This window comes from Cygnus atratus, chromosome 1, assembly GCF_013377495.2.
Source record: "Cygnus atratus isolate AKBS03 ecotype Queensland, Australia chromosome 1, CAtr_DNAZoo_HiC_assembly, whole genome shotgun sequence".
Classification (NCBI taxonomy): Eukaryota; Metazoa; Chordata; class Aves; order Anseriformes; family Anatidae; genus Cygnus; species Cygnus atratus.
The window spans coordinates 78,826,047-78,848,149 of record NC_066362.1 but is presented as its reverse complement, the minus strand read 5'-3'; the positions used below and the strand labels follow the sequence as shown (position 1 = coordinate 78,848,149).

Sequence of the window (22,103 nt, the reverse complement as noted above, 5' to 3'; positions counted from 1 at the left end):
CTAAGTATCTCAGACAGTCTCAGTTCATCATTCTCTGGGTTCATACTACAGGCTAGTGAAATAGAAGACATAGATAAGTTAAAATGGACAAACTGAAAAGGGGCAGGGAAAAAAAAAAAAAAGGCATAAAAATGCCCCCCTTTCCATTAAACCTGATCAGGGCTTTTCAGGAAATTAAACACTGAGACTATTAGATTCAGATAGAAAACAGATGATGTTATGCATAGAAATACTACAGCAGATTCAATGGCTAGGCAGCAGAGACATATGTGAATAATCAATGAAATATTTCTGGAAAGAGCCTTTTATGTTTTTAATACTTAACACTTCATAACTGAGTCTAATAGGCATGATGAAAAGAAGGCAGACAAAATGTAACTGGTAGGGTGAATACTTTTCCAGACACTAGTTCTTTTAAACCCTCTTTCCCCCTTTCCCACATTAACCAATCTTTCTCCATTGACTAATGTTCATTTACTTTCTTCTCTCTAAAACTTTTGCTAACCTTATAAGTGAATAAACCATGGATCTGACTTTCAGTGTCCATTATTGTATCACCATTGCCACTTACCCAGAGACAATTTCTTCATGAACAAAATGTTCAAAATTATAGACATAAGTATACAAGCTTCTCTACAGTTGTTTTTCCATCTTTCTATCTTTTTTTATGAAGTTTCAAATAGTAAATTAAATTGTATATGGTACATTAAGACATCTAGTGGCTGAATGTTAACACCATTTAAAAAAAACTATAAAGAACATTATGTTTTCAAATTTTTACTCACTCAGCATTGGAGAAATCAAATTTACCTGCGTGATCTCTGAACTAATTTTTCACTTCAAATGTTCATATAATCACCACTTGTGGCAATTACACTCAGATACCACACTGAGTATTCTGTCAAATGAATGTCATTTTCTTAATTCTCCTTCACGCAACAGATGACACATACCAATGTGTAATACCACATACTTAAAAACATTTATGAAATTATTTACAAGTCACCATGAATATATACAATTTAATTTCTAATATAGTAAATATTTTAGGCATTCAAACATTCTCTTTTACTTCATCCTTCCCTCTCCCATTTCCCTACAATTTTCCCTCTTCATTTACTGTCCTATTGCTTGTATATCAAGGAAAAAATAAGCAAACATTGAAGAACAATATGGAATGGATCTTAGTGAATTCCATTAATTAAATGTTTTTGCTTATTTCTAGTAGTAAGCATATGTAGTAAATATAGTCTGAATTGATCGTGCATCCATTTCTCTTTTGCAGATGGTGGGTGATATATTTTCAAAAGTCATTTGATAGCAAGAAACGTTTTCTTTACAAATTAACTGCAGCAGATTTTTAGAAACTGCATATAATTTAAGTGAATGCACAATCAAATGAATCAACTCTGTTTTGGTCTAGCAACTATCCATCTATAGTATCATCTGGTTATAGAAATAAAGTAATCATATAAGTTATTTGTCAACTTTTGCTTTTGCACACAGATTGAAAAATTTTCTCTGTATCTGCGTAGGAAAACTTGAAGCATTTCAAGATGTAAATATAAAGTTAAATTTACTGAAATACTTCATAAAATAAACTTCACAAAAAGTCTTGCAAACAAATTTAATGTGCAGAAGTACAAGAAAATAAGCAGTGTAACAAATATTACATGCATTTGTAAAAACATTTATTTGACTGAATGCTGGCTATTTTTTTATAGCATTTAGGACGTTAATTCACATTTAGCATATTAAATCTAATATGAAATTAATTTTGCAATGTACTTTACCTTTCTTTCATTCATGTCATCATTTTGGCCTTCATATTCACCCTAGAAAAAGAAAATCATTCAATGACATGCAAAAACATAAAATTGAATAATAGATTGTTCAGCTGTTCCTACATTGTTGATTTTACTTTTGTCACAACATGAAATGTATTTGTGTAAAAGTTTTGATGTTATAATTATATACTTAAAATGTTAGTATATATTTTCATTGTCATAGGCAATAAACTTTAAGGTCTATGCACTATTGAGTGATACCATGAGAAAACTAGATTTTTAATTGGATATACATACATCATGAAGTGGGTATGCTGCATCATAAACATTGTTTGCTATTAATGTGCTAATACCTAAAAAAGAAAAAAAAAATTATCAACAGTTAGGCACAGTTAAGCAAAAAAGGATATTACAGATGTGATTCGATGACATTGCATAAGGGACTGAGCTGAAGACATTCAATATCATGTCAAGATGAGTATCTACCAACACAGAAATACTTGGCTATGGAAAGTATTTTATCACAGAAAAGCTCATTTCAGTATAGTGCTTTTTCTTGAGTGAACTAGTGTGGTGGAGACAGTTTTGACTACTTTCTCGTCCTGATTGCAAAGAGGCATGTGACTAAGTAGGAAAATATCTGGGAAGTCCTTCCTGAAGCTTGATAACAATCAGAACCATGAATTCTCACTGACACACACAAACAATAAAATAATTTAAAACAAACATACAAACAAAACCAAAAACTTTCACATAACTTTGTGAGCAAGAAACCCTACTACTCTCCATCAATGAACATTGTACCATGTCTAGTTTTCACTGAACCAAGTGCTGTTTTTTCTATCCTTCCTCATATAAATACACAAGGTCATCTTTCTGAGATGACAACCTGTCTTTTTTTGCAGGATTTTATTCAGTTTGTGCTCATCAAATCCATAGTTATGTTGGAAAGATGCTTACACCAGGAGAAAAAGTGGTGAGTCCTAAAGACTACAAACATGAGGTCTGGTGAAAGATACAGGAAGATACAGGGACACAGCACTTCACATTGAACCCATACTACCACTGAATCCCCAGCTAATGATTACAGCACCTACAAGCTCTTGAGACTTATGACTTTAACAGACATTCTGTTTTCAGTACCTACATGCGATTACAATTCCTCCTTAAGATGAATGTTAAAATTAAGATCAGCAGTTTATTACAGACCTCCATGCTTTCAATGTCCCGTAAAAAGTAATCATGGAAAAAAAAAATATTCCATAGTCAAAGTACACAACTATTATTCTGAAATGTTTTAGGAAAAATCTCTGGCAAAGAAGCTAGATAGGCATTTCCAATAAATTTATCCCTTGGTATAGGGAAAAATAACCCTGTCACTACATGCATTAATGTAATTGGGAAGTCTTTGTGTTCATTGATCCAAACACGAAGTCAAGCCCTCTACTGAAAGAATTCTGGTTTTAAAAGTTTACAGAAATTCAGAGTTATACTAGAAACAAATATACCCTCTTTGTAAAACATCATAGAAGTGGTATCAGACTCAATAAAATCGTATAAATAATAAATAAAGCTATAAAAATCAATAAGCAATTGTGTTTGAAGTGTTGTTACTTTCCTCCTATTGTATTATGATTTCTGAAGACCAAAGACTGCTTAAATACTTCTAACATCACTGTCCTACTTCCTGTGCAAAATAAATAATGAAAACCTAGAAAAAATGAATAAAACAAGAATGCTTAAAGAGATTTTTAAACTAGTCATGATGAGTGCTCTTAAGACAAGTGAAAAAGGAGAACTTTAGAGACATAAGAAGCATAGAACTTTTGGGAGATGATCTCAGAGGACCAAAACAATTATTGAATTTGGTCAAACATGATGCATACTAATGTTCAGGCTATTGACCAGAAAGACAGGGAAGACAGAAGGGTTAAAATATTTGCTTCGTGTCAAATGGAATCTTGAATTGACCTGAGCTTGAAGTGGATCAAACTGCTTTTTCACCTTAGACTAAAAGAGGGGAAAAAAATGCTTGATGTTTTCTTCCCATCTTTTCCTTTTTTTTTTTTTTTTTTTTTTAAAGGAAACACTAATAATCCCAAATTTAAATGTTTGTTCTGGGCAAAACCAAGTGTTTTTAGCTGACACTAGGTTGATATGAGAGCAACTTTGTTTTTTCTTTCATATGGTTAAAAACTATATATATATTTCACGGAATCCTAAATTAATCTATTTTCCACTCTAGCTGCTGTACCAATGAAATCTGTTACTGCAGCTTCACTGCAGTGAACTACACCAAGACTCTGCAGGAAACTGGATGCTTATTCTTTGCAAGTATATTATCCTAGGACATTGCATAAGTGGTCAAGCTTACAGAAGGACTTTCAGAAAACATGCCAGATGAGGAGTAATGTCACCTCTTCAACTCAAGGGAGATACGTGTTTCAATATCACAATGGAAGAAAGGAAAGAGTAATGAAAAGAGAGTAAGTACACCTGTATATATTCTGAACCTTGAGGAAAAAAAAAAAAAAAAAAAAAAGCACCAAATATTTCAGGGCTACCCAAAAAATATCACCAAGTATCTTCAAAACAGGCATAGTTAATTCACATATTTCACTATTCAGTTAATTGGCATCGTTTTTAAAGAAGTAGTGACAAGAATAACCTGGAAAGATGTATTATTCTATTGAAATACCAAGAAAAATCTGTTCCTGGAAGAAATAATGCAATATATTGGAGCTGACATCTGCATATTCAAAAGCAGATCATACTATAATCATATCCAATTTTATAACAACTTGTGAAATGCAAGTTATGTGCCAGATCCTGCACCTGTAGAAATGGAAAGTAAACTCCCATTACCATGTCCTATCTAAACTGTGGACCAGAAAGTCTGATTCTATTCCTCAGAAAACACGTTTCCTTCACATTTCATCAGAAAACACATTTCCTTCAATCTCTATTTTTTTGTGGAAATGTTCCAGCATACTCTTGTGTTCTGCTAGATAAACAAATATTCAGTATGCAGTTCCTAAGCAATTCATTTTAAAGCAATATATATATATAGTTATCTTCCATCCTTCTTACCCATGCTGTTTCTGGCCTTTGTAGATGTGCGCTTCAAAATTTCGCGTACCTGTGGAAAAGGAGAATACTCATATAACACACAAATTGTCTTTTAATATTCTTTTCCTTATAGAACGAGCAACGAAATTTAACTTAGCAATTAGAGACTTCTGTAGTTATTACTAGTTAAAACCTAATGATTTTATGGCAGTTCATGCTAGTTGGTTTTCTGGCAATAACGTGTAGGTTAAGTCCTGCTACATCACATCCTTATAAAACTATATGAAGTGTAAGGACTTCAGGTAGAATGAGTATTTTACACCATAGAAAATCACAAGAGAATCCAACTCTGTAAAAACAAAACAAAACAACAAAAAAATTAGCTTCAACATTTGGAAGTATAACTGCAATTTGCCCATACTAGTGATCAGAATACATACTGTATCTATGAAACCTGAGTATATATGGATACGGCATGCTGGAGAGCAGCTGGCATAACGTCCATAAAGAGAAATCCTGCCTCACTAACCTACTGGAGACCTAGCATTCTGTCATGAACATGACGAAAGAATTCACATCAAAGACTGCTGGAGCTAGTAAATTGCTATACGATTGTTGAGGAGGCACTTTCATGGAAAAAAATCTGCTTAAAGGAAAGGAAGTAGGGCTTATTGATAACTTTTGACAATGGAGAGAAGTCAGTAGCATTTCCTGTCATACCGTCTCCTACTCCCACTGGGCTATATGTACTTCTGGGCAGCTCCAGCAGAGTATTTCTTATATACTTATGACTGCTTACTGTTTTGTGGGAAAAGCAAAATGAATCAAGTGATGAAATTAGCAAAGTAGTCACCAAAACTCACTGTCAAAGTAAACCTCATTCATTATGAGAAGTCAATATGTTACTTGCATTTACTTACTATTCGGCTGCGGGTAGCATTGTCAAAAAATGTGTCTTTGTCTCTAATGTTATACCTAAAATTGTTGAGAGACAAAAAGATCAGGTACTTTTTCAGAAGATGAAGTAATGAGTAAGACAATATACACAATTTTGATTTAGAATTAACTTACAAACCACAGTAAGGAAGACAAACATATTTAAAGAAAATGTAGATGAAATATTACAGCGTGATATACTGTATCTCTTAATATCTAGATGAAATCCTGAAGAAATTCATTCAGAATTCTACTGGGATTGCAATGATGGTTGGCACCAAAAGTGAAGAAATATTAAATACTGTAAAATACCTTTCTAGTAAGTACAGATTGTCTATTGTTTACACAAGCAGACATTTTAATCTTTTTTTATAAAATACCCTCAATGGTATGACATTTTGTGGTTATGTTACAAGGTTTTAAATTGCCTAATGTTTATTACTCTTTTCCATGCGACTAACTAGTCCACATTTCGCTTGATTTAAAATAAAAATTCCACTGCAATTATGTATTCTCTCAAACCTTAAAATCATCATATGTGAAATTAGCCTTCTCATTTTATCCTCTCAATCAAATTTACTTTTATTCTATATTAATTAAAATGTTCAGAGAGGACAAAAGTGTTATGGTAGTTCATTATATTTATTACTGAATTTTATTTATCAGACATAAATAAAAAAAGAGCCACTATGAGGAAAAAAGGAATGTTTAATACCTAACTGGGCCCACAAGTATTACTCCAAGTGAAAGGGAAAGTGTCAAGAGTTCCTCATCTGCATATTACTAGCCAAATTTTAATGACTATAATAAATGTGTCAAGAGGAAAAATATTATCGAATTTCTACTTGCTCTTTTTACAAAACAGGCAGTAATATCACTATCAAATTAATCAGGAATTTGTTGCTAAATTTTTTACAGTTCAAGCTAAGAACATAGATATTTTATTTCACTGCTTCAAGTGCCTTCCTTAGAAGAAGGAAGTAAAACACTGACAAAATTCCGTGTAACTTGGATTTCTGTTAATCCTCTGAAACTGAATTCCATATCAGCATGTTTATTTACTTCAGATCTATTTACTCAGGCTTTAATAAATTTAGTTTAATGCAGACATATACTTTTATCACATGGAAATATTATCCAGCAATAATCTGACAACTTGGAAATTTCTTCAGGATACCCAGAAGTGCTGCAACCTCAATGAATTTCTGAATTTTAATTAAAAAATAAAAATAAAAAAATTAAAAAAGAAAGTAGAAAAATGACAACAGTAAAATGATGAGTTATAGCTTTCTTCATTGCCCTTCACAATTTGAAGTACTCACAAATACATTTTCTCTCTGGAAAATGGGTAAGACAGGCTTTTCATCTTGGTATTTTCTTGTGGCACCTGGGGTTGCAGAGGTTCAGTCAATTTGCACCATATTTCATTTAACTTTTTGAGAATTCCTCCTTCTTCTTTGATTTCATACATCTGAGTAAATAAAATGTTGTACATTAACATGACTTCCAAAAATACACTGAAGAGAAAAAAAAAAAAAAAGATACGTTTCGTTTTACACGTTTAAATCAGTAATTAAAATAAACACCTTTTTTCAACATATATTCCCATATAATAGCAAGCACATGAATTTGATGAGGGTTTCAGTTCCAAAGAGTCAAGCTATTTCCAGGAAAAAAAACATTTCGGTGTAGAATTTTTAGTACAAGAAACATCCTTACTAACTCATTTCAACTAGGAGCTGCAAGGAGATTATAGAACAGCAGAGTAATTATTTTGACTTTGTAACTGTAACTGGAAATACAGGGAACAGACAGAGCAGGAAGGGACTTTACTTGCTATACTGCTCAGAGATTTTTTTTTTTCTGGTTAATAATTGATAGCTTGGTCTGATAGCACACACGTACACATGCCATTGAAAGTGAGGATGCCAGGCTTGTGGCTCTGTGGTACTTCCAAGTGCAAGGATATAGGTTTTGTTTGTTCAGATTGATGTGTTGTGCAAAGAAGCTTCCCAGAGATATGGAAGTATTTTTTTCAATAAATACAGACAACTTTACCAAACCTGTATTTATTTGCAATCTGATTAATAAAATGCTCTAAATGAGCTTTATGTAACACCTGAACGAGTCTGTGCCAAAATATTTTTATTATTATTTCAAATTATTGAAATGAAGTACCTTAAAACTTCGTAATTTAAAAATCAGGATCATTGGTCCTCTATTTTCAACACATTCTGATCTTTTTCCAAGGACTACAGTCATGCTCTTTGGAAGCCTAGACACTCTTAAACCCAATGGTATGGTATGGGATTTATTTTCCTATTTGAAGGTGTTACAAGGAATGTATCTAGTATATGATGCATGGAACATTTTGATTCATCAAAAGTAACTATTTCTTCTTATTCAGAAGTATACATATACTTAAATTTGCTCAAAAAGCACCTTTTTCCAGACTGCATTTTGTCATGAAAGATATTTTAAAAATGAGCATTAGAAAAGACTTTTCTGCAATCAATTCATTATGTTTAGACATGGATATTTTCCACTGAAAATACGTTGTTTATAGTTTCATTGGATGTTTGAACAAATAAAAATAACATCACAGAAAATACCAATAGTGCTTTTGTCTTTTAGTAAAAATGGAATTTTCTTTCTGGTGGTTGCTGGCTGAATTTTTCCATTTTTATTTCCAAATCTCCAAAATACAATGTTTCAGTTGTTTGAAGTGGATTTCTTCCTCCACAGGACATTCTGCTCCCAACTGTCTTTGATTGCAAAAATATCAAGACAAGAACATAATTTTCATGTCATGCTTTCTGTATTTAACTGGTAGTATTCCATTTCTGCCGTTGACTTTATAGATATGCAACATAGTCAACAAGAGCTGCCAGCAATCTTCTCCTTAAAGATGCCATATCGTCTTTAAGTTTTAGGAGATAATTTATTATCCTAGGGTGAATTTTCAGGTAATCTGAGATTTGGCTTCCTTGTTGGTAGACATACTTCATTTCATCTTTATCTATACACCAATAACAAGTTACAGGTACAAACCTGAATACTGTTTTCATAACTAACTGCCTGATTGATGACTGCATGTCCATTTGCCCTTTGAATATTTGTTCTACTCATCATTTGAAAAGTGTAGCTTTAAAGAAAAGGATGCAATTTTAAAAGTATGAAATATACAGGTTAAAAAAAACTAATTTGTCAATATTTTTAAATGTCAAATATTTTTATATCTATAGGAATAACACACTACCTCCAGCCATAAATGAATAAGAGACATCTACAATTCAGCCTATTTCCACTGCTTTTTCAACACAAAGGAGATCCAGTTTAAACAACATGCAATTACATACAATGTGCAAATAAGATGTTGGAAATCATAGCAAGTCTGTTCTTTTTGTCCCATTTGAGAGAACAGCAAGATAATAAAGATGGGGCAGAGTGGGTACTGTTGGGCAAATTCCAAGGAGAATAACATTAAATAAGAATGTTTTCTCAGGAAGATCAAGGTGTCTTGTTACGCCTTTACAGCCGCCACAGGTGAGCAGGGACACACCCAGCATTGTCTTCAGAGCAATATTAGGGATTCTTTGTGTGTCTCCATTACAACCTTGCTTTTGGTCCCTTCCCCAGAAAGGAATGGGACACGGAAAAAAGGAAAAAGAAATATAATTAAATGGCATAAACAAAATTCAGTCTGGTACCCCAGATTTTTTAATGCAAATGAAAGCTATGACTGTGTATAACCACTACAAATATGTATCAAAGAGTAGAAGAACATTCTGCAGATTTAAATACACACAGGACATGAAAATGACAACTGATTTGACTATAATGTGGGTAGAATAACAGCGATCCATGTGAATTAGAAAATGTGTGTGAGCATCTGTACAACCAGATGCAGCAGAACATTTAGCTCCTCAAAAGAGCCCTTTGATTTGCTATGGTTTGGAACATTTGTGAACCCCAAACTTACTGGATTTTCAGGCTCTGCTTAAGAATCTGTTGCCTAATTCTTTCTTTTCCAACACATGGTACGGATGTTCTGTTTATTATTTTTCCCTTTATTTTGTGAGCATCTTACTGTTTTGTTTTGTTTTCTTGTTTTTAATTTCATTTGTGGTGGTTGTTTACAGTGCTTTTGCCACAGATGATGGAGTACCAGCAAACAAAATACCAACATTTTTAGCTCCTCCTAGCCTTCGACTTACTGTTCTATGATGAAACATGCACTATCTATGGCACTACAAATAACATGACAATTTAGACAGTTAATTTATTTTCTGTGACCTTTGTTTGAGACAACTCCTGTTTTGTCTGCTCCCTATTTACCCCAGGCTGTTTCTATGTATTTAGGGCCGTATGATTTACTGTACTTTTCTTTTCTCCCATTCAGAAAAGAGAAAGGTATGTTGAGCTGTTTGTCAGTGACTAGAATGGACATTGGAGACTATTAGCCCCTGGACAGATCTTAACTTAGGACAACATGATGTCAGCATACCTCAATGAACTAGTTCTCTCCAGAGTATTTGCAAAAGACTAGGAGAGGAAAGTTCAAATAGAGGAGAAGAAGAGAGAAATGAGCAGGTTCTAGATATGCACAAATGGAAGAAAGCTGGGAAGGGATCAAAGACAGGAATCTAATATATAGGTGCATTTCTAGAAAGGCCCTATGCATCCATCACTATGCCAGAAAGAATAGAGGTACAGTAGCCATCCAAACCCTACACATTTTCAGAGTCTGATTCCAAGTAAAAAGATTTTTCGGTGGGTCAGGGGGTGAACACAATACAGTAAGAGTATATAAGACTGGCTTGGCCAAATCTCAGACAGTGAAAAACGCTAACACCATGAGATGTGGACAACCTTTGCTGGGTGAAAACAACTGCTAGGTTAATATATATATATATATAAACCACTGTGGAGAAAAAACAAACAACCAAAAAAAAAACCTGTCATTAATTCTGATGACATGTAATGAAGTAAGTGTTCAGTAGTGCAGTTGATAAGTATCACTAACTGTGAGCCCAAGGCAGTTCCACTGACTTCAGTGTTGTTTTTAGCCAACATATTAAATCATGGCGGGATCACAAATTTTGGGATATGCTCCACAGGATTTGCAGTGTTTGCAAGCGACTCTTTTGAAAGCTATATGAATTCTCAACTACTACAAATGTAAAGAAAATAGTAAACCAACATTGTAATGACAATGGAGCATGTCTAAATTCAGTAAGTCACTGATACCACCAAAAAAAGGCTGTCTCTCAGCATCCCCAGACTTCAGATAAATCTTAAGGCAACGAACAGCTATCACACTATCTCTCATACTGCACCTCACCTTTGAGGAAAGTTCCTTGACAAAAATCCAAATAGCTACTGCCTTCTCAGCTTCAAACAACTTCTCTTTAAAACTCACCTCTCTCATCGCTCTACAGAACAGTCTGCCAGCTAGCTGCCTTTGGGGCCTTTGAAATCCCCTCTGAAAATCCCATCTTAAACCCAACTCTGAATACTAAATCATCTAAAAATAATTAGTAAGGTAAAAGAGTAAGAGTGACATTTCATTTGCACTGATTTTGAAATAATGTACACCTACATTCTAAACATTTAATTACCTTTCTGATCAACCATCCTCTAGACATAAAACTAGTTGATAGAAGATAGAATATACTTACCTTTTTAGTAGGCATTTTTATTTTATGGAGCTCTGCTTCTCGGCTAAGTACTTGCCAAGGTGCATGGATACGGACAAAGCTCAATCCTTGGCTCTTATTCTGAAACATGAAGTAGTGAAAATTATGTATTTCAATATTACTGAACAGAATACAGTGATCAAGTTTGAAAATGTCAGGTTCAACTAAATCGTATAGCAGTAGGCAATCACAATCACAGTACATAACCAACTTTAGTTACATCTAGGATTAAAAATGACCTTTTCTTTAAAAGCTTAATCTTCTAATGCTCTAAAAGTAATAAAGCCTGCCTGCTCTGTAGCTGTGTCTACCACAAAGACACAAGATTACAGTTCCAGATTTTGCAGTCATGTAAACCAGAAAACCCTGAGCTATAACTTCCACATTCAGTATTTAGGAAGTTAATTGACTTCATTTTAGTGCCCATCTGAAACAGCAAAGACAAAATATTTCCTCTGCTCTGGGCCTTGCTTTAGGCAAACTGTTCTTGTTCAACTATTTCCTGGACACTTCAACAAATCAGTATTTTCTTAAAGGTGATCATATTTACCACCCTAAATATCTACAGTTGGAGTAGCATACCTTAAAAAAATATTGAAATTTATCTCCTAAATAGAGAGGAGAGCCTAACAAAAGTATGTGTACATAACTGGTTATGCTGTGCAGAGGCAGAAGACTACATAAAAATACCTTTGCTCAGCCAGTTTGCTGTGATCTAGGCTGTCCAGAGGATGCTGTGCTGATAGCACATCTGAGCTAAACAGAGGGATTCTGAGATCAGAAAGCAGCACCCCTGGCAAAACCATAAAAATGAAATATAGGCATGTTAATACAGACTTCTCAATGCACATAAATTTTCCTTTTTTTTTTTTTTTTTTAATCAGTAAATTATTCAGATGAATGCTCACTATTGAAAGTATTATAGAATCATAGAATGGCTTGGGATGGAAGGGACATTAAAGATCATCTAGTTCCATCCCCCTGCCATAGGCAAGGATGCCACCCACTAAATCAGGTTGCTCAGGGCCTCATCTAACCCGCTCTTGAACACCTCCAGGGATGGGGCATCCACAACCTCTCTGGGCAACTGGTTCCAGTCCCTCACCACCCACTGAGTGAAGAATTTCCTCCTAATCTCTAATATAAATCTCTCCTCTTAGTTTAAAACCATTCCTACTTGTCCTGTCATTATCTGATTGAGCAAAGTGTCGCTCTCCAGGGGGAAAGAGGATAAAAGGATATATTTTAGGAATGACATGGAAGTGGACAGGAGGAGACTTGAAAGGTGTGATGTAGAGCCAGGAAAGGAATGCTAAGATTAATGGTCTTTGTGTAGCTGTGTGCATATGTGGTGGTTTTACTCAGGCGGGCAGCCAAATTCCACCACAGCTACTCTCACTCCCCCTCCTCAAAGGGGAAAGGGGAGAAAACACGACACAAAGGGCTCAAGGGTTGAGATAAGGATGGGGAGATAGCTCAACAATTATCGTGACAGGCAAAACAGACTCTGAGTAAGGAGATAGTAAGGTTTATTACCTATTACTAACAAGCTAGAGAAGTGAGAAACAGAGGAGGGAAACCATAAACACCTTCTCTCCATCCACCCTCTTCCACCTCCTCCCCCTGAGCGGTGCAGAGGAACGTGGGGATGGGGGCTGCAGTCAGTCTATAGAGCTTCGTCTCTGCCACTCCTTCTCAGTCACTCTCTACCCCTGCTCCAGATGGGGTCCCTCCCACAGAATGCCGTCCTTCCTGCATGGGCTTCCCACAGGCAGCAGCTCTTCAAGAATTGCTCCCACATGGGTCCATACCACAGGGACCATCGATCAGGAGCACACTGCTCCAACCTGGGTCCCCCACAGGCAGCAGCTCCTGCCAGGTCACCTGCTCCTGTGTGGGCTTCTTTCCACAGGCTACAGGTCCAGCCCACTATCTGCTTTGTGGGGGTCCTCCACAGGCCGCAGCCTCCGTCAGTGCAGGTCCACCTGCTCCACCGTGGTTATAAATATGCTCTCACAGAGGCACAAACAATATCGCTTATTGGCCCAGCTCTGGTTAGAGGTGGGGCCCTTATCTCAAAAGGGGTATTTTCTGGATTCTCACAGAAGCCACCGCTATGCCCCCCCACACACACACTACCAAAACCCTGCCACGTAAACCGTATTTGGTACTTGGGCACACTGCCACTTTACATTTTCCTACCTGTATGTAAGTAAGAATCAGGACAGACCCCTCCCCTCAGGGGAGCATGAACCTCTATTTGCACTCCCTCATATATCTTGAAATTTAGCAGTGAGACAAGAAAAAATGAGTCAGGATGTCCAACTTGACGGAGGACTTAAGTGGTTTACATCCTGGGCTTAAATGCAAAACTAAGGTGGCCCAACTTGGAGCAGCTGCCCATTACTTGTGTGAACAGTTAAAGATAACTAGAGAAATGTCATTGTAAACAACAAACAGCATAACTTTACAAAGCTGGAACATAGGCCATATCCATGGAAACTCAACATGTTCTGATGGTAATTCACTTCAAGACAGTTTTCTTTCTCAAAACCTTTGAAGTAAGAAAAGTTTTAAAACAGAGAAATGAGAGTCACACTCTAAATATACCTCTGAACCTAAAAGACTGGTAGCACATTTACCTCAGACATGCCTCTCCTCTTCATCACAGTGATTGTATTTTGTTTTGCATATTACATGTATCAAAAAATTTCCAAATAAAATTGTACATTCTGTGACATTTTGTACATTGTGACATTGGTGTCAACGTTTTAAAACCAGTATTTAGTCTTTTCAACATCTATAAATGCTATGAACTTTATGTAAACACCACTCATTTGCTGAATGTTTCATGATGTTTCCTGATAAAAAGTTAGAAATCCTACTATTCTTTATATTATATTATATTATATTATATTGTATTGTATTGTATTGGTGTCAAGCTTAGGCAGGGGAGGTTTAGGCTAGACATCAGGAAGAGGTTCTTCACTGAGAGGGTGGTCGCACACTGGAACAGGCTCCCCAGGGAAGTAGTCACTGCACCAAGCCTGTCTGAATTTAAGAAGCATTTGGACTGTGCACTTAGTCACATGGTCTAAAATTTTGGGTAGACCTGTGTGGTGCCAGGAGTTGGACTCGATGATCCTTATGGGTCCCTTCCAACTCAGGATGTTGCATGATTCTATGATTCTGATTATTTTGCTCCTATTTCCCTTATAGATGCAACATGAATGACAAAGATCATTACATCACTTTCAGTTAACATTTCTACACTGGAATTAGGTTATTTTAAATAGCATAATGAGTAGTAAGAATGTCTCTCTCATCAATGCACTGGGGAAGTCAGCTTTAAGAGAAGGAATGAAAAATTTACTAGGCATGAGCAGATGTTCTGGTAGTCATTTATTGAAAATGTATTAATAACAGATGAGAGTTTAAATTTCAGTTGGTGAAGATCAGGAGGCTTCTCCTCAGCTTTTGGCTAAAATCAAGCATGTGTCCTTTGTCTGAGGGACTACATTCTATATTGGTGAGAAGAGGGACAGTATGATCTAATTGGTACTTTCCAGCTCATGCTCATATGACTACACAAATTGCACAGAAATTAGTCAAATAAATTGAGAGTAAATACTATATAAAGAATATGACCTTTATAGGTTTGAACAAAAATATGTTCAAAGTTGTGCTGTTCATGAAGTGGTATCAGGTGCTGAGGAATCAGAGACTTAAAATTTTTAAAAGCCTTAAGCATCATCCAAAATAGGACACTGAGATCTTTTTAATAAAGACTAATGTAAAGTCAATAAATTAGGGAAAACAGGACTGGGTGATTCCTGTTGGATAGTAAACAAAAAGTGCAGAAAATAGAAATTTCAATATTTAGTTTGGGATTACTAGAACCATGTTTCCCTCATGTTCCTGTATTTTCCCAACTTTAAAATTTATCGAAGAAATTTAACATGACTTTAAAGCATTAATCCCATGTTATATCTCAGGAGATAAATCATCCAGCTATATATAGAAGTACCAAAGTAAAGAACAATATCAGCTAATCCTCTGGGCTCCTTTCCCTACTTGTCAAGCCTTCACCCAAAGTAGTTCCAGTTGTCTCTGCATGCTCTTTTTGTCAATATCATTATGACAACTGGAGACAATCTATTCAACTAACTATTCCCAGAGGGCTTATTCTATTGCAAACTTTACCAAGAGTTACAACCTGTTTTTCTTATTGCCAGAGTGGATTTATAACTCTCTACTGCAAACATCCACTAAACAGTGTAATTTGGTTACATCACCTGAGATGATCAAGGTACATGTGTTTGTGAATACAATTCATTATTTGCTATAATGGAATTGAGTCACTCTTCTATTCTGAAAAAAACTAATCAACTTTACTTATTGATTGTACTCTAGATGTAGCACTAAGCTACATATTGTGTTGGCTAATGTTATTTTTGCCTGATAATTCACTTGCTATATAATCAGTTCCTTTTTCACTTACAGGTGATGTCCCACGGGACTTTATTCTGGGACCTGTGTGGTCCGTTTTTCATCAAATCTGTATGCCATATTACAGAGCTCTCCAATTAAGTTTCAAGAGTGGAAGTTTTTCAATAAGTTTGTTCTTAGTTATTCAAGATATAAATATATGTTGGCTTCTTTTCTATTTTGAAAAGTTGTATTGGACTTTACAATTTCAGTAGGAAAACTCAGTATTAAGATCAAATGGTTGAAAATCTGGAAGATCTGGTTTGTTTTTCAATCAGTACATAAAGAAAAATATGTCAGGTGTTTCTTTCAGTATATCATCTATTCCTAATTATTTAAAGCAAAACTTCAACACCAGTCAGTATTGCATTTTTTTTCTATCCTATACTGGAAAGGCATAGGCTAAATAAAATGCAAATTTCTCCAAGGAGGCTTTTTATATCTTTCATGCCATAACAGTAAAATACCTCAGAACCTGCATCGACTACAAGTCTAAGATTTATTGCAAACTTACATCAAGGCTATAGCTGGAAAAAATGTATTTTAACTATGAAAACTCTCAGATAGATGTATTCTTAGCAATTAGAATCCTAATTTGACTCGTGAAAAATGAAGAAATGATTATTCTGTTTAATTAAAATCTAAATGTTACGAAGTGTCTGGCTAGAGAAGCATAAAAGCTAGACTAAGTAAAAAAGCTCTCTCTACCCAAAAATTGAGATTTGTAATTGATCTTAGGTTTCTACCAAAGTCAGATATCAATCAAAAAGTTTGACATTCTTAAGCACATCCATATTCTCCACCCATTTTGACAGTTACAGTTGTCCAGACATAATGTCAAATATTTTTGAACCACTATAATACAATTACCATACTTTCATTAATCTTCGTCTAGATCACAGTTTCTTGATTCCAGACCTTGCAGGGACAAACAGACCATATATCGAGGAGATGAACTATGAAGCATGCTCTATAGAAACTAACGTTTGTGAAGTCCTGTTGCTCTATAAAAGCATGGTATGTAAAAGATGGAGTATTGTGTGTCCAGTTCAAAGAATTCTCATAGTGTCATTATTCTGTCAGGCTACTTTTGACTACCACCTCACCTCATTCAGATAATCCATTTGCCATATGTCAGACATGTCACCTGGGGTTGAAGCATTCTCCACATTTTTTTTAGACTCTTCCAATATGAGCTAAAGCACTGTACTCTAAAAGCATTGTATGTCAGCCATAATTCAGACAACAAAAATTGCAAAAGTACAAAAATTACACTCTGGTAAAGTTACAGGCTTTTTTGCAATGTTAACGTTGCTACTAGCAACTTTTTACATTAAAATTAATTGCTGAATGCTACATTTTAGTCAGTGCTTCATATGATTTCCCCACCATGAAATCACTCATCATTCATCCTATATTAAAGGAATATACCTATACACAACAAACATATTAAAGGAAAAAAAAAGTTATTTTAAAACACTTGACCAAAGAAATAGATTTCTGTTGTGTATCTTATTAAGAAGAAAAGAGAAACACTGGTGGGTAGAAAGAAGCTGAACAGAAGTGATGAACTACTATCTAAAGGAATCCAAGGGAACTGCTAATCTTTCTTATGATTAAATATATATATATATATAAGAAGTTGAAATGTATAGATTATAAAACCTGAAGCATGTAAACTTCCTTGTTAAAAAGACAAACTACCTGGGCCTTAAACATTTTATCCTTCTGTGATTATTAAATAGACAGAAAAATACCAGACACATACAGACAGCAAGTTTCTAATGGCTTCATTTAATATAATCAGACATATTTTGCTGACATTGGTAATACCAGCCACACTAGAAAAGCAACAGCGAGACAGTTTATAGAGGGGGAAAAGTCAGGTCCCAGTAGCTCAGTAAGAGTAATCATCTTCCCATTTATTCTATCACCAAATAGGTCAGTCACATCTGCAAATGCAATTGTTCAAAATCAATATCTAGTCTCATGATAACACTGGAAATTGAGGCATATAGCACTGATATGTAACAGTGCAAATAAAGCTCAGTTTCATGTCACTATCACAGAACACATACATTTTAAAAAATCTGAGCCAAATACTAAGCTGTTGATCCCCTGCATGGGTAGCACATGGTACAATGACACTGCATTGCCAGATTCATGCAGTGACAGTGAAAGCATCTATGTTTATGCCAAGTGTATTGAATCTCTGTCTGCACGGGGATTGGCATTTTGCTGGTGTTACTCTTTATATCCAAGATACAAAAACAGTTTATATAAAATATACATATCAAAGTGTGTGTCAGTTATATTATGAAAAGGAAAGGTAGTGAGCTGTCAAGACCCAGAATGTCTTGACATAATAACATTGAGATGTCAGTCTGGAGCACTTCCCTACTCACGCTATCTATATGATTATAGGCAAATAATTTACATTCTTTCTGTCACTGGCTAAATGAAGATAATGGAATTTCCCTATATCGAAATAAATTTGTAAAGATAAATATGTTAGAGATTTTTGAGATACTCAAATAATAGTTATCAAATGAGAGTGTCTATGCATCTTATAATTTTCCCTCAAAAACCGTAGTTCTTTTACCTTATGCCAAGTTCCTCCTTTTCTATTTTCATTTCTATGTAGCATAGATCTACCTTACTGTGTTGCTTTATATCACATAGAATGATGGAACCCTCAATAATGACTGCTAATTCTCCTGCAAGTACATTACAAATAATTAGAAGTGACACAAGAAGTTGTCTCACTCTTGACACACGAGTTACACACAACACAAGTGTAAAGCACAGTCTTGTTCACTAATGGCAAAGGTAAACGCTGCCTAGTTTACACGGTTTGGTTTATTTTTAGCTGCTCAACAATATGTTAAGCGGACAAGTTCAAATCCAAATTTCAACTTAAGCAAAGCTGCAATAATTTACACACTTGACAGTCTGCCTTTATCCTTCTTCATTTCTACCAATGTCAGTGTTAATGTCCTGTTTATTTTACTCTTACTCCCACCTCTCAACATAAACAGTTAAAGAACTCACTAGTATGTATAAGCAAAGAACAGAACACCTTGGAATGAATGCTCTGGCCAAAGGCTTTAAATGACTGTATAACCTTAATTCCTTAGATAAAGAAGGGTGGAATGAAACATTTGACTTTGTACTTCCTTTGCAATGTTTCTTCATGGCATTGCTACTTTTTGAACCAAATTTTTCCAACTCATCTGCAGACAGTGTCTCTGAGTGGAAGACGATAAAAGAAGTCTAAAAACACAAGCATGCTTCCCCTGAAGAAGATGGAAATATTTAATGGTACAGTACAGAATGAAAATGAGCTGCTAGAAATTCAAGCACAAATGTAGAATAGATTGTTAACTCTGCCAAATAGAAAAAAAAAAAGTCACAGAACTCTGCATTACTGCTGCACTCAATGCAGAATCTATCTAGCATTAGGTAACAAATATCTCAGGATTGTTGTTCATTTTTAATTCTTTCTGAAAGTAGCTGAATGAACATTTTGGATTTTACAATAATGCATTTTCCTCATTATTTTCCATCTATTTATCCGAGGCAAATAATTACCACAGCATGAAAAATGTGACTCAAAAAGTAAAGCAAAATCTTCCATATTTATTCAGAATAACTTTATTAGCAAATTTCTCTCTGTCATTGGTTCAAATTTCTTGCTGCAAAAATATATCACAATTTAAATACATCTTCGGAGACTGAAGAATACCAGAAATAATAATAAAATGCAAAAGTGAAAAAAATAAAAATAAAATAAAATAAAATAAAATAAAATAAAATAAAATAAAACACCCAAATCAGACTTCCTCAGAGGAAGGGAGGAACGTGTCTACTCTACCACCTCCTGTATTTTGGCATTGTCAATGGAAAAACACATGGTCAGCTGGCCTGGCTACATTTAGTGCCAAATTAGCCAGTAAATAAGCCAATATTCTGTAAAATATAGCATACCAAACTCGATTATCAATAATAAAATCAACAAAATTACTGAGGCCAAAGAGTTAACATTAAGAGGGCAAAATGTAATTCCCATTGAGAGAATGAGACACACTAATCTTCACAGAGGTTTATACTCCTAAACAATTTTCCAGATGAATCAGCAAGAGCATGGAAGTCAATCTTTAGACCAGATAACAGGCATAACTCCAGATAACTGAAAACTAGAGGAATGGCACATTAAATATTGCTTCATCACTCAATATTTGTTCTGGGATATTAACAAATAAGCTAGGAAAGGGAGGATTCAATTTATTTATTTATTTATTTTGCTATTAGACTTTATTTCATTCATAGGACTAAATTTTGGGAGGGTTTACTTTAATTTAAAAGTGTTAAAAGTAATGGTAGTACAAAGTATTTACTTTATTAATTATGTTCTTCTAGTCATACACTACAAGACTTCCCAGGATAGTATCTCCCATGACAATCTCTCAACAAACATCAGTAGCAGTAAAAGGAATGTTGGCTATATTTGCAGAGGCTTGAGTAATAGGGGATTAAGATGACAGTAATCAAAGTGGTCAGGTAGGCTTGTCTGCAGTCAGGGAATTCAAAACCTCCCCAGACAACTTCAGTGTAAACTGGGAGAGAAGGGGAGGAAGCACTGCACAGTAACATAATGTGGCAGGCTGTACAAGGCAGCAGGTCCTGGGATGGGTGAATAATTGGTTAAACAACAGGAAGCAGTGGGGAGCCAGAGTTCTTTCACCACTGAGAAAATTCTTTGAAGTTTTGCAGAGTCTGCACTGTACAGTAGCATCATAAATGACATGACTATGAGTATGTAGAGCGTAGAGCTCTTGTTTGTTCACCTCTAAGGGGATACATTAGACTACAAAAGAGAGATAAAACCCCAGAAAAACCTTGCTACAGCAACTAAATAGGAAGCACCAGTAGACTGTGACCCTTCAATCTGGAAAAGAGGAACCTTAAGGAAGGCATCACAAAAGTCTATAAAATCCTGTGGTAAGGAGAGGGGACAATGGACTGCATACTGCCTCTTTCTGGGCAAGAACTAAAAGGCATCAGACAAAACCAGGCTAAACTAGTGGGAGTCAAATTCAAAATAAACAAATGGACATAGACATTCATGCAGTGAGTAGTACCCACAGTCTTGAAAAAAGACTTTGTTGGTGTAAAACCTGTATGAGTTTCCAAGGAAAAACTGGACTAGACATTGGAAGAGAGATCCACTGAAGGTTACTAGATAAACAAAGTACATCAAGTGGGGAAAATTACGCAGAGTGAGTGTCTGTAATCGGGAGAACATTACAGAGTAAAATATCATAAGTTGTACTGTTCCTATTCTTTTCTAAACATTTTCCTAATGCAACTGTTAGTGTACTACACTCAGTCTCAAAAAATACGGTCATTTTACAATAATTACGCCACAGATAATAGGAAGGATTTTAGGCCTCCCTTTCTCCCTAGTACCCTATCTTCTACTTCCTACTATCACCTCTTCTTCAATTAACTGCATAGATAAAACAGACACAGTAAGCAATCTGACTGTTTCAACCTTGGGCAGAGCACAGGCAACTATGACTCACTTTAGTCACAGGGGTCACCCAAATGCCAGGTAAAAACGGGGCTGGTAAATAGCTCTCTGTTTAGTGATGGAGAGGAACTTTATGGATGAAAGTGTCTTGGTAGGCATTTACACCATATCTGGGTTCTCTATCACAGCACACCCTGCAATGCATTAAGCCTAGAGAGTAATGGAGACTCAAGAGCTGTTGTTAGCTCACAAACTCACCACTGAATGGTTCTTCTATCTTCAGATTACGCTACAATCTGGTGATTGGTTTATAATAAATAATACAGATTATGATACAATTGCAATTGTCTTCCTTCTGATGTTTTAATGAGACTGTCAGGCTAAGCTATCAGATGATGTAATTTGGTACAGGCACACAGTTAATGGGCTATTTAGGTGGGAATTACCAAAGGTTATGACCTGACAATTGAACACCCTCTAGTATGGATTTACTCAGGTTTACCAGCAAGGGAAAAAGATGCAAATTAATTTAACACAAGGATAATGCTTTTAATGTATTTTATCATTGAGAGTTAAGGGCCAGAAATACTT

General features: G+C 35.2%; 1 protein-coding gene across 1 annotated transcript in view; it reads right to left on the bottom strand.

Annotated features, from left to right (window-relative positions):
• ANO2 (anoctamin 2) overlaps positions 1-22,103 on the bottom strand; it is a 194,779-nt gene that overhangs the window by 142,196 nt on the left and 30,480 nt on the right. Inside the window, exons 4-9 of the mRNA XM_050710475.1 lie at positions 11,474-11,572; positions 7,115-7,263; positions 5,777-5,831; positions 4,878-4,926; positions 2,085-2,140; positions 1,794-1,835 (exon numbers count right to left, since the gene is read on the bottom strand). Of these exons, the coding sequence (XP_050566432.1) occupies positions 1,794-1,835; positions 2,085-2,140; positions 4,878-4,926; positions 5,777-5,831; positions 7,115-7,263; positions 11,474-11,572 (450 nt within the window). The remainder of the gene's footprint in view (positions 1-1,793; positions 1,836-2,084; positions 2,141-4,877; positions 4,927-5,776; positions 5,832-7,114; positions 7,264-11,473; positions 11,573-22,103) is intronic.